This window comes from Arachis ipaensis, chromosome B10, assembly GCF_059453495.1.
Source record: "Arachis ipaensis isolate K30076 ecotype BB chromosome B10, ASM5945349v1, whole genome shotgun sequence".
Classification (NCBI taxonomy): Eukaryota; Viridiplantae; Streptophyta; class Magnoliopsida; order Fabales; family Fabaceae; genus Arachis; species Arachis ipaensis.
This window is the reverse complement of record NC_142435.1, coordinates 22,326,025-22,342,053: the sequence shown is the minus strand read 5'-3', so window position 1 is coordinate 22,342,053 and position 16,029 is coordinate 22,326,025. Positions and strand designations below refer to the sequence as shown.

At 36.5% G+C, this 16,029-nt stretch overlaps 1 protein-coding gene across 2 annotated transcripts; it reads right to left on the bottom strand.

Moving 5' to 3' along the window:
- Positions 1-11,572: 11,572 nt before the first annotated feature.
- On the bottom strand, positions 11,573-15,503 carry LOC107620323 (protein SOSEKI 2). Of its 2 annotated transcripts, none has more exons than XM_088508613.1 (6): positions 15,232-15,503; positions 15,076-15,145; positions 14,877-14,989; positions 14,148-14,449; positions 12,765-13,261; positions 11,573-12,097 (listed from the first exon to the last, which is right to left on the bottom strand). In XM_088508613.1, the coding sequence occupies exons 1-6, from the start codon at positions 15,458-15,460 to the stop codon at positions 11,974-11,976; spliced, it is 1,335 nt and encodes a 444-aa protein (XP_088364739.1). In that variant the 5' UTR covers positions 15,461-15,503; the 3' UTR covers positions 11,573-11,973. The 2 variants fall into 2 exon arrangements, with proteins under 2 accessions (XP_088364739.1, XP_088364779.1); XM_088508653.1 differs by having other exon boundaries at positions 11,763-12,091; positions 15,232-15,493.
- Positions 15,504-16,029: the final 526 nt, after the last annotated feature.

The window sequence follows — 16,029 nt, the reverse complement described above, 5'->3', positions numbered from 1 at the left end:
AATCAATAGGGATGTAAAAGTCTTGAACTTTCACTAAGACATCATCTACCAGTCCATAAGCCTTTTTCATGGACTTGTCTGCCATCTCTAGTGAGATTCTTGCAACTTGTACCTCAAAGATTTCCAGCTTCTCCATTACAGAGAGAGGCATGAGGTTTATGCTTGACCCTATGTCACACAGAGCCTTATCAAAGGTCATGGTACCTATGGTGCAAGGAATTAAGAAGCGTCCGGGATCCGGCTTCTTCTGAGGTAACTTCTGCTGAACCAAGGCATTGAGTTCCTTGGTTAGCACTGGAGGTTCTTCCTCTAATGGCTCTGTGCCAAATAACTTGTCATTTAACTTCATCAAAAGTCCTAGGTACCGAGCAACTTGCTCCTCCCTAGTTTCCTCTTCCTCATCAGAGGAAGAGTACTCTTCAGATTCTATGATCCTTAGCCGAGCATTCAAGGGAACTTCAATGGGCTCCTCATGAACCTTTGGTTCTATCAGCTCTTCCATAAGGAAGTTCTCAGTGGGCTTAGGGTCGCTTACTACCCCTATTGTGGCATTTAACGCCAGGACTTGTATCTGTTTTGGCGTTGAATGCCCAGCTTATATCCCTTTACTGGTGTTCAACGCCAGCTTTTGTGCCTCTTTGGGCGTTGAACGCCCAGTAAGGACCTCCTTACTGGCGTTCAACGCCAGAGATGGCTCACCCTTGGGCGTTGAACGCCCAGTAAGGACTTCCTTACTAGCGTTCAATGCCAGAGTATCCCCTGCAGATTTGGCCTCAGCTTCTACAATGATGGCCTTGCACTCTTTCCTTGGGTTTACTTCAGTATTACTGGGAAGAGTGTTAGGAGGAGTCTCAGGGATTCTCTTGCTCAGCTGACCAACTTGTACCTCCAGATTTCTGATGGAGGACCTAGTTTCTGTTATGAAACTATGAGTGGTCTTAGAGTGTTCAGAGACTATGGTTGCTAAGTCAGAAAGGCCCTACTTAGAAGTGTACATGAACTGGTTATTTGCAACCATTTCAATGAGTTCCTGCGCCTCTTCAGGCATCTTCTTCAAGTGGAGTGATCCACCAGCAGAATGGTCCAATGACATCTTGAACATCTCAGATAGACCATCATAGAAGATACCTAGGATAGACCATTCTGAGAACATATAAGGAGGACATCTTATGATCAGTTGCTTGTATCTTTCCCAAGTTTCATAGAGGGATTCACCCTCTTTTTGTCTGAAGGTTTGAACTTCCACCATGAGCTTGCTCATTTTCTGAGGTGGAAAAAACTTGGCCAAAAAAGCATTGACTAACTTTTTTCAAGAGTCTAGGCTTTTCTTAGGTTGAGAACCCAACCATATCCTAGCTCTGTCTCTAACAGCAAAAGGGAAAAGCATAAGTCTGTAGACCTCAGGATCCACTCCATTGGTCTTAACAGTGTCACAAATTTGTAAGAATTCAGATAGGAACTTATGTGAATCTTCCAGTGGAAGTGCATAGAATTTGCAATTTTGTTGTATTAGAGAGACTAACTGAGGCTTAAGCTCAAAGTTATTTGCTCTAATGGCATGTATAGAGATACTTCTTCCATAGAAATTAGAAGTTGGTGTAATGAAGTCACCAAGAACCTTTCTTTCATCTCCTCCATTATTCTGTTCGGCTGCCATGTTTGTATTTTCAGTTTCTTGTTCAAAAAGTTCGGTGAGATCTCTTCCGGAGTGTTGTGCTTTAACTTATTGCAAACGCTTCCTTATCGTCCTCTTAGGTTCAGGATCAAGATCAAAGAGAGGTTCTTTATCTTTGTTCCTGCTCATAAACAAGAAGAAAGAATGCAAGAAAAGAAGAAGAAAAGGATTCTCTATGTCAGAGTATAGAGGTCCTTTGTTAGAGGAAGATAGGTCAAGAAGAAAAGAAAAGAAGATATCTTTTAATACGGATAGTTTTCAAAAATTAATAAAGTAAAAAGAGAAGATATTTTTGAAAATAGAGAGGGAGAAGGAGATGAGATTTTCAAAAAAGAAGAGAGAGAAAGTAGTTAAGAGGTTTTGAAAAAGAAAAAAGGAAGGGAGAATAAAAAGAGAATAAGATAAAACATGCAACTAGTTAACTAACAAGATTTGAAAATAAAATATTTGATTTTGAAATTCAATTTTAAAAGAAAGTTGAGATTTTAAAATTTAAAAGTTTTAAATTTTGAAATAAGATAAGTAAGTTCTGAAAAAGAAGGAAGAGAAAACAAGTAACTAATTAAGAAAGATTTGAAAATAAGATAGAAGATTTGAAAAAGATTTTATTTTAAAATTTTGAAATCGGAAAGGAAAAATTAAACAAGATAAGATAAGAATTAAAAAGATTTGAAAAAGATTTTATTTTGAATTTTGAAACTGAAACAAGATAAGATAAAGATTTAACAAAGATTTGAATTGAAAAGATTTAATTTTGAAATTTAAAACTAAGATAAAGATAAGATAAATGATTTGAAATTTAAAGAAAGATAAAAAGATAAGATAAAGATTTGAAAAAATTTTGAATTTTAAAATTTTAAAAGAAAGATAAGATAGGAAAGAATCAAATTAAAAGAAAAGATTTAAAAAGATTTTAAAAAGATAAGATTTGAAATTTGAAATTAAGATAAGATAAGATAATTAATTTGAAATTAAAATTTGAAATTTTGTTTGAAACTTTCAAAAATTTTTTTGAAATAAAGATAGAAAAGATTTTTTTTTAATTTTTTGAATTAATGAAAAAAGAGAAAAACAACCAAATGACACCAAACTTAAAATTTTTAGATCAAAAGACACTTGTTTTTCGAAAATTGAAAAGAAAAACACCAAAAGACACCAAACTTAAAAATTTTAAGATCAAAACAAGAAAAGAAACAAGAACAACTTGAATACCAAGAAAGAACACTAAGAGTAATTTTGAAAACTTCAAAGGAAACAAAGAACACACAAAGGACACCAAACTTAAGAATTGACACTAGACTCAAACAAAAGACACAATTTTTGAAAATTTTTGGAAAAGGATACCAAGAAAGTTCGAAACTTTAACAAGAATAAGAACAAAAGATTCAGACAAAAGACAAAGATTAATAAATAAAAGAAAAGATTTTGAAAAAATTTTTGAAAAGAAAACAAAAGACTCAAAATAAAAATAAAAAGTACCTAATCTAACAACAAGATAATCTGGTAGTTTGTCAAATCCGAGCAATTTCCGGCAACGGCACCAAAAACTTGGTGCACAAAACTGGTTTTGCACGTTTCGCACAGATAGACCAGTAAGTATACTGGGTCGTCCAAGTAATACCTCAGGTGAGTAAAGGTTAATCCCATGGAGATTGTTAGTTTGAGCAAGCAATTGTTATCTTGCAGATCTTAGTCAGGCAGATAGAAAATATAGTTGTCATGAGAAAATGCATTAAACAGAATAATTAAATAAAACGTTACTAGATAGGTGTGAAATCTATGGTATGAGAACGGTTGAGGCTTCGGATATGCTTCTTCCTTCTGGATCAACTTTTGATTAATTCCTTCCATGGCAGGCTGTATATGATTAACGGCGGGTCAGCGGTCATTAATCTCCTCTGCATCAGATCAAACGCCGGGTCAGTGGTCATCCAATTTGAACGGGGGTGAAGCTCTAGCAGTCCATTCCCTTGGTGATCCTACTCAAAGCGCCACAGACAAGGTAGAATCTTCCGGATCAGAGAATGCTGCGTCTTGGGTTCTAGCCTATACCACAAAGGCCCTAATCGCCCCGCACCTCGGCTGAACTAATGTCTCGAGAAGTCCCCAACGAAGTCGTGGATTAGCCATTTAAGAGATGTATAATCAAGCTTGTGGTTCAGTACTATCCCGTCAAGGACTCACAAGAACCCATGTGAATAGGGATGACGGTCAAGTTACACTCCCAATTTGTTAGGATGAAGAACAAAAATACATCTTAGAATAGAATCAAGCATAGATTGAAGTAGAATAGTGATATTATTAATTCATAAGAATTAGCAGAGCTCCTAACCTTAACCTTAGGAGGTTGGTGACTCATATTGTACATAATGGAGAACAAAAATAAAATGGGGGAGGAAAAAGTTTTTTTTTTAAAAGTTTGGGTGATCTCCTCCTATAAATACTAATCTGCTAACTAAGAATTACAGAAATAAGATAAACTAGTTTTGTAGTGCAAAAATCTACTTTCGGGGCCCACTTGGTGAGTGTTTAGGCTGATCTAAAGGTGTCTCCACGTGCTAGGATCCCTTAGGGGCATTGAACGCTGGCTTGGGACTCCCTTTTGGGCGTTGGACGCTAGCTGCTCCCTTTTGGGCGTCCAACGCTAGGAATAGGGCAGGTGGCTGGTGTTGAAAGCCAGTTTTGGGCCTTCATTTCTGAAGCAAAGTATAAACTATTATATATTTCTGGAAGCCCTGGATGTTAGCTTTCCATAGCCATTGAGAGCGTGCCATTTGGACTTCTGTAGCTCCAGAAATGCTCCTTCGAATGCATGGAGGTTAGATCCTTATAGCATCTGTAGTCCTTTCTCTGTCTCTGAATGAGACTTTTGCTCAAGCTCCTCAATTTCAGCCAGAAAATACTTGAAATCACCATAAAACACACAAACTCAAAGTAGAATACAAAAAATGTGAATTTTGCACTAAAACCTATGAAAACATAATAAAACTTAAACAAAACATAACAAAAACTATATGAAAGTGATGCCAAAAAGCGTATAAAATATCCGCTCATCAGTTTCTTTCATCATTAGATCCATTACCGCCTCCTTTACCATTCCTAGTTTGTTCGCTCCATCTCTTCAGCAGAAGCTTGCAAAGCAGCAGTCAGAGAATCAACCGTATTACCTCACTCGCGCCCACGAGACGCCATTTGGGTCTTGTCCACACCGAACAATTGATATTAAGGTGATCAGTCTTAATATCTAAAGTCTAGTCTTTCGAATCTCCAAAGGTAATGCTCATGAATATTTATGCTATATATGTCAAGTAGACGTCTTAAATAGTATGTACATACAGCTAGAGTATGCTTAGAAGCATAGTCAGTCCATTCTCCATGCTCTGCGGGAACGAACTGCTCTGATAGACTGATACCATAATGTAACACCCTACCACACAGAGTCTTATGCTTAAATCATAAAACAGAGGTGGTGAGGTATCACGACCTCTAAAAGAAAAATTATATATATATATATATAGTTGAAAAAGTTTATAACTAGGAGTCTTTGAAGACAAGTCAAAACAAAAGCGGTAAAATGAAAAACACAACACTCGCGAAGCGACAACGTAATGAAGTAGGATAAGAGAGTTTCAAGATACCGATAACAAGGCTCCTGACCCGGCTCGCGAAGCTAGAACCGGACAGAGCATATAAACATATTTACATATATAAATGAGAATCCCAAATAACCTAAAGCAGAAAAAATGACAACATGTTTCTCCGAGTCAACCTCTAAGAGGGACAAACATAAAAATACAAGGTGGAGAATCTACATACATATATAAATATAAACAAAATACGTCCCTGAGCCCCAAGAGTTCTTCCGAGTCTCCAGAATACAGAGTGGTGCTTCTCAAACTGCATCTCAAAATAACAATATTGTATGGGATGAGAACCGGGGTTTATATATATATAGTTGAAAAAGTTTATAATTAGGAGTCTTTGAAGACAAGTCAAAACAAAAGCGGTAAAATGAAAAGCGCAACACTCGCGAAGCGACAACGTAATGAAGTAGGATAAGAGAGTTTCAAGATACCGATAACAAGGCTCCTGACCCGGCTCGCGAAGCTAGAACCGGACAGAGCATATAAACATATTTACATATATAAATGAGAATCCCAAATAACCCAAAGCAGAAAAAACGACAACCTGTTTCTCCAAGTCAACCTCTAAGAGGGACAAACAAAAAATACAAGGTGGAGAATCTACTTACATATATAAATATAAACAAAATATGTCCCTGAGCCCCAAGAGTTCTTCGCTTCATCAGAGTCTCCAGAATACAGAGTGGTGCTTCTCAACCTGCATCTCAAAATAACAATATTGTATGGGATGAGAATCGGGGTTTCTCAGTATGGTTAAGGTGCTCACATATATAATAAATAAGGTCCCGAGAAAGTCAAAGGCAATCCTAGAACTCCGACGCTCTTGATTATAAAACTTAAAAAGATTTAAAGACAAAAGTCATAAACAATGTGGTCCTTTAAGGTTCTTAATTCTAACTCAACTCTAACTAAAACCCTCAACTATTTCCCTTCCTTTACCATCCTCCAAAACACCAAAAGATCCACACAGACAAACAAAGCAAACACAAGTAGAGTATAGATACAGCAAATAGAACATATAGCAGTTAAGCATGAAATAACAAGTAGGCAATCCTAAGAAAGCAAACCAAAGCAAACACTCAAATGCATATGATGCATGCCTTTTCTACTGGCCGTGAGCTCACGTGTCGGTTACTTTGCCAGAACCCAACACATTTGGTAGCTAACCCGGGCATTTGTCTCTAGGTTGCACATCTCTAGGAGGATCATAAACGAAGGAGAGTGCCTTTCCACATCGAAAGAGTGTGCCTTTCCACCTTCTCCTGGAGGATATACGAAGGAGAGTGCCTTTCCACACCGAAGGAGTGTGCCTTTCCACCTTGCAACCAGAGAAGAATGTGGGAGAAACAATACGAAGGAGAGTGCCTTTCCACTTTTCTCACACCTCTATCACGACAAGAGAGGGAACTTCCGTCCTCAACTTGACATCCAAAACATTTTCAAGTTAACACGCAAGTGGGATCGCACCCAGACCTTGCCATCTCAACCATTTCGGCCACACACAAATCTCGACCATTCTGGCCACACACAGTCATCCCCAATCTCATCATTAACATCTCAATTCAGTTACTCTAAACCTTCCTTTGCTTCCAAGTAACCTTACTTTCCATAGCCTAATCTCATCACTACACTTAAAACTAATCTTTAGGGGATAAAAGAATGAAAATAGAGGTTTAGAGGTTTAAAATCATGTTTAAAACACAAAAATTCCATTTGCTGAAAACAGGGGTCACGCGTACGCGTGGGCCATGCGTACGCGTGGGAGTACAATTTTCTATGCTCGCGTACGCAAGCACCCTGCTCGCATACACGAGATACCCAACCCGAATAGGTTGGTTGGGTCGCCTGCAGTGGTCGCGTACCCGAGTTATGCAGAACAGCAAAAATACTGAAAGTTGTAGAATTTTCAGCTTTGCACTCCAAACTTCTGACGCGCATAACTTTTTCCTTTTAAAATATTTTCATCCGTTGCGTAAACTTCACAAATCCAATTTTTATTTGAAATACTTTGGGGGTCCGGAAGCCGAGTTATGGCTCGCCAAAGTTTGGTCAAAAATCAATTTTTCACAAACACCTCAAACCTCAATTTTCATTACAAACCAAACTCAAATCCTACTTCCTGTACACATATTCAACACAGCAACATACCATTTAGAATGCCAAAACATCCACATCCTACCTCAATCAATTATATCTCAACATATACATAATCTCATACCAAACATTCATTACTTAATCAACAAGATTCATCAATCAACCACCACAAACTCACATTCATTCTCCTACTTTATCAAACATCATTAGTTCATCATTTGAAATTCCAACACCAATATCAACAACAGACCAAACTCAACCTTGTGCAAGATATATCATTAAAGCACTAATCAATTTACATTCTCAAGCATTCATTCCTATCCTAAGGTCGTCTAGCCTAAGTTTTCACAGAACATTATATATTAAATACGAGAAACCTAAACCATACCTTGGCCGATTTCCACGTATTACCCGAGATGCTACTAAAGGCACTAAACACAGCCCCAAGGTTCCAAGATCTTCAAAAAAATTATACCCAACCTCCACCAAGTCTCAAGTGTCTACAAATCAAGCTCCAATTTATATATACACCTAATTTCATATCACCACATATGTATATATCGAAAAATTTAATACCCAACACACAAAATTAAAGAATTAACTAGATTCTAGGACTCTCACCTTACCAACGGAAAATTGGGACAAGACTCGGCAAGTTCACCAAGTTAATTTGATTCTAAACACCGAAATTACACAAAATCTCAATACCAAAGCCCAAGAATTTCGAAACTAAAAATGGGAAAATTGAGAAAGAAAATGTGACTTCCTTACCTAATTAAGTACTGGTCTTTGTAGAGTTCGACACTGTGGTCGTGTTGCGGCAAACGGTGCAGTGATCAGAGCCCCGAATCAAAAGTTATTGGAATTTAAAAAAAGAATAAGGGTTGGAAGCTTATGTTCTTCCCCTTTCCTTGTTTCCCAATGTTTCAGCATGCATGAGGAGAGAGAAGATGGCTGAAGCCATCCTTATTAAGTGGCAAAGTTGGGCCTCGGGCCCATTATGAGCCCGGTTCGCTCGGTTCGGCCCGTTTGGCCTAATTTTGGGCCAAATTCTTTAAAATTAGTATCAAAATTTTTATCTTAATTAATTCTATCACATTAAACTATAAAATTTTATTTTCTAATTTCTTAGATTAATAATTATTTTATTGACTAATTTTTTATTAATTTCTCAGGTTTTATTGTAAATCCCCTCAAGGGTAATAAAAGTTGTTTTCTCCCTGTCAGTTTTATGCATCGGGATTTGGTTATAACCACTATAAGCATCCAAGAAGCTTAGAATATGATATCTCGAAGAGGAGTCAATCATGTTATCTATGTTAGGTAAAGGAAAACAGTCCTTTGGGTAGGCTTTGTTTAACTATGTGTAGTCTACACACATTCGCCACTTTTCATTAGACTTTTTCACCATCACCACATTCGACAACCAAGTGAAGTAAGTCAACTCTTGGATGAACCTGGCATCCAGTAATCCTTGCACTTGGCTTTTGACCTCAGCTGCTCGGTCGGGTGACATCTTTTGACGTCGCTGCGCAACCGGCTTGAAGGCGGGGTCAATAGCCAGTTGATGGGACATAAATACAGGGTCTATTCCGGGCATATCGACATGTTCCCAAGCAAATAAGTCCATAGTAAGGTAGTTCTTTATTAATCATGGTGTATTTCTCTGGCTTGTCCCTAGTCTAAAATTTTTCATGCTCTTTGTGAGACTCTAGCCTCGGGTTCTCTTGAATTTGGGTGTCTAAGTCAACAAGAAAAACTCCAGTAGATTCTTTGGCCTTATCTTGGAGTGAGAGACTAGCTTTGCTACACTTGACTGCAGACACCTGATCTCCTCAAATCGTTGCAACCCGGTTTTTCGCTGTAAGAAACTTCATGACCAAAAACTTGGTCGAGATGAACGCATACAAATCATTGAGTATCTTTCTCTCCAAAATTACATTGTAGGCTGTAGAATCTTGAAGGATAACGAATCCGGCTTGTACTTTCCTTATGTTCATGCCTTTTCCTAGGGTAAAAAGGAGCTCCACGGCTCCATCTGGCTTGATATAATGACCTCTCAGGCCAACAACTCCCAGGAGATGGGGTTTCAAGTGCTAATCATTCAACCCCAGGGCATCGAATGCATTTCTAAAGAGGAGGTTTGAGTCCGCGCCAATACTGACGAGGATCCTCTTTACAATGCCATTACCTAATTTGGCCGTGATGACTAAGGGTTCGTCCTCATCAAATGTGGCAATCTGAAAGTCTTCCGCTGTGAACTAGACTGCTGGACGCCGCTTTAATCTCCCTTTTTTATAGCATTGTTGGATCTTGACAACCCATTCCTTGCAACTACCACGTTGACCACGACATGAGTTGTATCTTTCGTATTCTCTGGAGGTTTGGAGCTCTTTGGGTTTCTGGTTTCCCGATCTTCATCCTCATTACGCCGTCTTGGCAGTCGTACGTGTTGAACGAATTCAGGAAGCTTTCCATCTTGGATTTCTTGCTCCAAGGCATCTTTTAGATCAATACAATCATCAGTTTTGTGACAATGAGACTTGTGGTAGTCACAATACTGAGATTTATTCAACGAGGCTCTTAGTTGGATCTGCCTTGCTTTCGGAAAGATTCCTTGATGAGAAACTTGCTAATAAACTTCGGCAAGTGAAGCCATTAGGGGAGTGTAGGAGGTGAACTTTCTAACTCGAGGAAATGAAGGTTTTGGGGTTGAGATTTGTCACGAGCTCCCGCCTTTCTGAGGAAACGGTGCTGGGTTCTTTCTTTTGGTAGAAACTACCTTTGATACATCCTCATCTCGCATGTACTCCATAGCGATCTGGTGGATTTCTTCCATGGATTTTACGTCTTTGGAAGTTAAGTGCCTACGGAAATCTCTTTCTAATAATCCAGCGATCAAGCACAAGCACACGACTTTAGGAGTTTGTGTGTTCACCTCTAAAAGTGCTTTGTTGAACCGATCCAAGTAGTCTTGAATGCTCTCACCCACCCTTTGTTCTACCCCAATAAGGAAATTGGGTGTTTTGCTTGGGTCCTTCTGGTGGTGAAGTGAGCCAGAAATTTGACCTTGATGTCAACAAAGGAAGAGATTATTAAACCACACCATGGCTGGTTTCAACAATGTTATCGAAAAGACTTTACATCGAATTGCATCTTCAACACCCTCTAGGTTCATCTTGGTCTCAAAGGCATCAATATGCTCTTGGGGATCCGTCTTTCTGTCATACTTCAAGTCCGTTGGCTTGTCAAAATGCTTTAGCAATCGAACTTGAAAAACGTGAAAGGCAAATAGAGTCTAACCCATGATGACATGTTCACGGGATTCCATATGCCTTTTAGGTGTTGGACTCTTCTGCGGGATCCGCCTCCTTTTAGACTGGGCAGATCGTGATTCTTCTCCTGCCCGGGAATTGCCATGTCGTCGAGGTGACCTTCTCTCGTCTCTACGACGTGAGGGAGAAGGTGAAGCCCTCCAGAGTTCGTGCCTTTGTTCATGAGTTCTGGGATGAGGTTCTTCCCGCTCCCTGGCCAGGCGGCTTTGAGAACGAGACCGCCTGGATAATGAACGCTTAGCTAGCTGTCACTGAAGCTCCAATTGGTAATGTTCCAATTCTTGCACCTTGTGTCACATTTCTTGCATGGCATGATGATAGTCATCTCCGAAGCCAGCGAAATGACGGGTTTCTGGATTTACAGGTTCACGATTTTCGTAGCCAGGTGGGACTTCCTCGCGACTTGGTGTGGCGTCTGTCTCATGTCCATCCTCCCATTGTTAGCTTTTCAACGGGGTTTCTAAATTAAAGGTAGATTGAATTCGTCGTTCGGTCATGATTCTTACTAAAGTTGAATCCCCACAGACGGCGCCAAATGTTTGTGCTCGAAGCGACGTCAGGATCTGAAGAGGTGGAGACAAGAGATCCTAACTTCGTCAAGTAGTGCAGAACCAGACCGGGTGGACAACTTGCAAGACACTCCCATACTAAAGTCAATAGTATGCTAGATAGTAAAGTGAGTTTTTCGTGTGTTTACCTATTGGTTGCTTCTCCGTTTTAGTCTTTACCCTTTGGTGCTGTCATTTTTCCAATATTTAGTGCTTATTATTGTTGAAATTCGACGATTATAGGATTGAATGGTATGATCGTTGCAGTATCTGCCGTTTTTCTGTGAAGTTAATTATGTCTTTAATCGCTTCATCAGTTACGTTTTCTTTTTGTTCGAAACAAATAAATACACCGTCTTCTTTGACTATCACCTAAAATACTACTAATTTAAGCCTTAGAGTGTGCAAATTCTCTCCCCAACCTAATTCCAACACAATGCAATTTAGGATCTTAGCAGCTTATCAGTTCGTAAACTCTGTAACCGGTACAAAGACCAGCTAATTTGTATCATCATAAATCCATGATCAACAGATTAATAATCACAGGATAGTTAGAACTGGAAAGTAATTATATACTTAACTAACAAGGCAACGAATAATAGATAATCCGATCCTCTATTATAATTATTTAGTACTAATTCCAGAAACCTTCGCATTTGTCTTTGTAAATATCACTATCATTTCCTGCTTTCTTTGGAAGACTTCTTACGAGGCATGCATTTTCCTTTCGCTCCTCCCTTCGCTTCCCTCTTCTCCTCTTCCACTTCCTTAAACTTCTCTTCTATACCTAACTTGCTGCTCCTGCATGCATATTAATTTGTGTAAATAAGTATTTGCAAAAGTTAAAATATGCAAATATGCATTTAATTATTGGATAGACGGAAAAATAATTTACACTATTAACAATCAAATTTATTTATTTAAATAACTTTTAACTTTTTAAGTAATTAATATAAAAAGTCGCTGTTTTGACTATTGTGACATTATATTATTAATTTCTAAAAAAACAAAATACCTTTTCACTTATTGTATATGAAAATTATGTTACAAAGAATTTTAATTTTTAAATATTAAATATATTAAAAGTTCTGATTTCCTAGAGTATTTATTGCCATTAGCAGAGACTAATCCCTTTTTTGCTTGGTCCTTTTAGTTAAAAATTATACCACTCGTCTAGAAAGAATTCACTATTTGAAAGAGACAAAAGATTTAAAACTTTTCAATTCTCAAATTCTTAACAAGCGTATCTAATAAAACTAAAATTACTTTTTAGCGTTAGTTAATATATAATAATAATCTTACACCATACAGTATTTTTTCTTATATATATTTTTTTGATTCCACTTAAATATTAGAAAATATAAAATTACTCTTTATAAAATTAATTTAAAAAATTGAAATTCGTAATATTTTAAATACTAATTATTATTATTATAAGTACTAAATTAGTAATTAGTAATGCACCAACCTCTCTTGGTTATAGGAATTAGACCTCTTGAGAACCGGTTGAACATCCGAACCGGTCTGGTTGGCCTTGATGGATTCAACAATGCTACCACTGAAGTATTCTTTCTCCTCCGACACCAAATTCCCAAACCTCGGGTTCTCCGACACGTACTTTATCATCTCAACCTCATCAGAAGAGTTTGACACACTCTTCTTCGTTACTCTCTCGAAACACGCGCTCCTCGAACCCGCGTTGCTCACGCGCCTTGGCTCGTTGTTGTTGTTGTCGTTGGCCTTGAAATCCGCACCCGAGCTTCCACACGCTATCAGTTGCAGCAGCACCGAGTTGCGACTCGGTGCCAATGCCGCTGACTCGTTCTTTTCTTCTAACCGTTTGGAGCATTTGTTAGGTACTTCTTGGTTCAGTTTCTCAGCTAGTGTTGTTGTTGTTGAAGAAGAAGAACCATGTGGATGGGTAGATTCATGAGAATGCTCTAACGGCTCTTTGTGTTTACTCACCTAAGTTGCACAAATATAATATCTTAAGACTCAGATACATAAATGGGTTATAAATATATGAAATTTAATTCAACAATATTTAATGTAAGCAGTGACTACACGTAGTATTATGCACGAGACAATATATTCAAACAGTACACCTATTTGCGTGAGAGTAATGATGGGCATATTCATCTTACTTATCTTTCTAACATTTAAAGAAATAAAATTTAAATATACATATTATTTTTTAAAATTATTAAAAAAAGTTTGTTTTTTTATTTAAAAATTAGGAGAAAAACTTAAAAAATGAGTTAAAATTTTTAATAATTTTTATTGTTTAAAATTATTTAAAATAAGAGAAAAATAAAAAAACAGATCAAACAAAAACATTAGCTGAATATTGGTAAAGGAAATTGGTGAAAGTTATTTCTCACATTAAACAGAATAAAAAAGGAAAAAAATTTTCAATTTCAACGACACAAGTATCTATATTTACTAAGAGATTTATTATTTTCTCTTTTTCTTTTTTTACAGTAATCCGAGCCAATATTATTATACTAATGCCCTACAGGAGGTAAAGAGTGCAATTGCAATGTTTCCTAAATATTTACTATTAAAAGTAAAGAAAAATTAAAATAAAAAATAAAAAATTTAAATTTCAAACTTTAAATATTAAATTTTGTAAACAGTCTTTAAAGATAAGTCAATAACCTGTTTCAAGATGAAAAATGATTAATTAATTAATTAATTAGAAAAAATATCTAAACTGATATATATAAACATAATCTACATTTTATTTATAAAAAAGATAATATTATTGTTAGATAGTTAGAAACAAAATTGTTTAAAAAATGATTACATATAACATATAGTATGAAGGGAAATGAGGGAATAATACAAGTACCTTTTGGGGTAGTAGTAGTTGGTGATCATCGTCGGTGGATACGCCTCTTGAGCAACGAGAGTGGGGTGTGGCGGTGGAGCTAGTAGTGTAGCTTGCTCTCTCCTCTTCTCTTTCTTCCACCAGCAAGAACTCTTCTTCTTCCTCTACTTGTTCCTCGTACTCTTCTTCGTATTCTATGCTTTCCTTCTGCCTGTGATGACTCTCATGGGGGCTGCAATTGAACGACTTGCGTTTTGGATTCATTGCCTGTTTTTTGTTGTTGTTGTTGTTGCTGCTACTAACGTGTAGCTGTTGGAATCTTTCTGCAAAGTTTATATCTGTTCATTAGCTGAAAATTATATTTCTTGTACAAAATTCATTCCAAAATATTAGTCTTGTTTTTAATATAAAAATACAATAAAAGAAAATATATATAAAAATGATCAATACAATAATAATAATAATAAAAATAAATTTTGAGAGTTAATACACAATTTATAATCAACATTGCAGCCAACATTTAATCTAAAAACAATTTGAAGTTCAATTTAAAAAATATTTAAAACTTAAATTCAACAAAAATTTATGATCAATGGGCTTTATATTGACTAAAATTAACAACTCACTATAATATTGGCTGAAATTAGCTGTTATAGTAATGATTTTTTAATAATAATAATAATAATAATAATAATAATAATAATAAAAAAGAAGAGAATATGAAATTATAGAGGGGGAGGGGAGTATAACCAGAAGAAGCTTGAACAAGTTCAGATCCTTTGAGTATATATTCTGCTCCTTCAGCGGGGTGTATTATGTCATTAAGTGCCAAGTCACACCACACATAACCGCTCTTATAGTTCCTAATAAACAAAATGCAATGCTCAATTACTATACAGAAAAAGCCAAGACAAACAAAGTGGTTTTCTTTTTTAATTTAATTAATTACCTTTTACAAGACCATGAATACTGTGAGGGCATGCCACTTCCTCTCAGCGCTATGAGCCGCTCGAACACATCTTCATTTCACCAAGTAAAAATAATAAATAAATCAATCAATCAATTAAAATTAATAAAAAGGTAATTTATTAATTGAATAGAATACCTTTCAGACGGAGAGGGTCATTGGGGAAAAGGGTGATTTCAACGTAATGGGGATGCTCTAGAAGGCCATTACGGGATAAGTAGTAAACAACATGAACCCTCTTACTCTTAGTGTTAGTGTTGGCGGGCTTAAGCTTCTGCTTTGGCTGTTGCATTCTGCACATTTTAGCAAGATCTGGGGTAGTATCTCTATCTCTACCTCTATTATCTCTATGTGACGCAACATCCATTCTTCACTCTATTTTTGACTTTGTTGTTTGGTTGAGGAACAATAGATGACCCGAGAGGACCCTTACATATATACTTCCTTTTAGAATCACCACCGAATCATATCAAATTAAATAATAAATTATAAAAAGAGAAAGTCTAACGACGAGTAATTTTTGTGTTTTGTGGCCAACATTTAACCATAAAAAAAAGTGAGTGATCTCTCATCATTGGATGTAATCTCACACTGTTAAAAACACTATTGATAGCCAATTGATGGTTATAAAACACAAAAATTGCTGGCCCTAACACTTCTCAAATAAAAATACATATACTTTGCTTGAGTTGTTGTTTTTGCACATCGGATATATTTTAAATATGATATTTATTGACCTTTGATGGATATGTGTGGATTTTTAGGTCTAACCACTTCATAAAAAATAAAAAATTTTCTGCGAAGCATTTGGACAGACTTAAATATCATTACGTACGTATAAGAATATCCATTTTTATTCTTAACATGTATTATTAAAATAAGTTTAGAAATAATATATATTATTATTTATTAAAAACAAAAATATATTTTAAATAC

Excerpts from the sequence above, each read along its gene's own strand:
- LOC107620323 (XM_088508613.1), bottom strand. The coding sequence starts at position 15,460 with ATGGATGTTGCGTCACATAGAGATAATAGAGGTAGAGATAGAGATACT. Across the intron at positions 15,146-15,231 it reads TGACCCTCTCCGTCTGAAAG|ATGTGTTCGAGCGGCTCATA; the intron begins GTATTCTATTCA and ends GGTGAAATGAAG. Across the intron at positions 13,262-14,147 it reads AACTACTACTACCCCAAAAG|GTGAGTAAACACAAAGAGCC; the intron begins GTACTTGTATTA and ends TGTGCAACTTAG.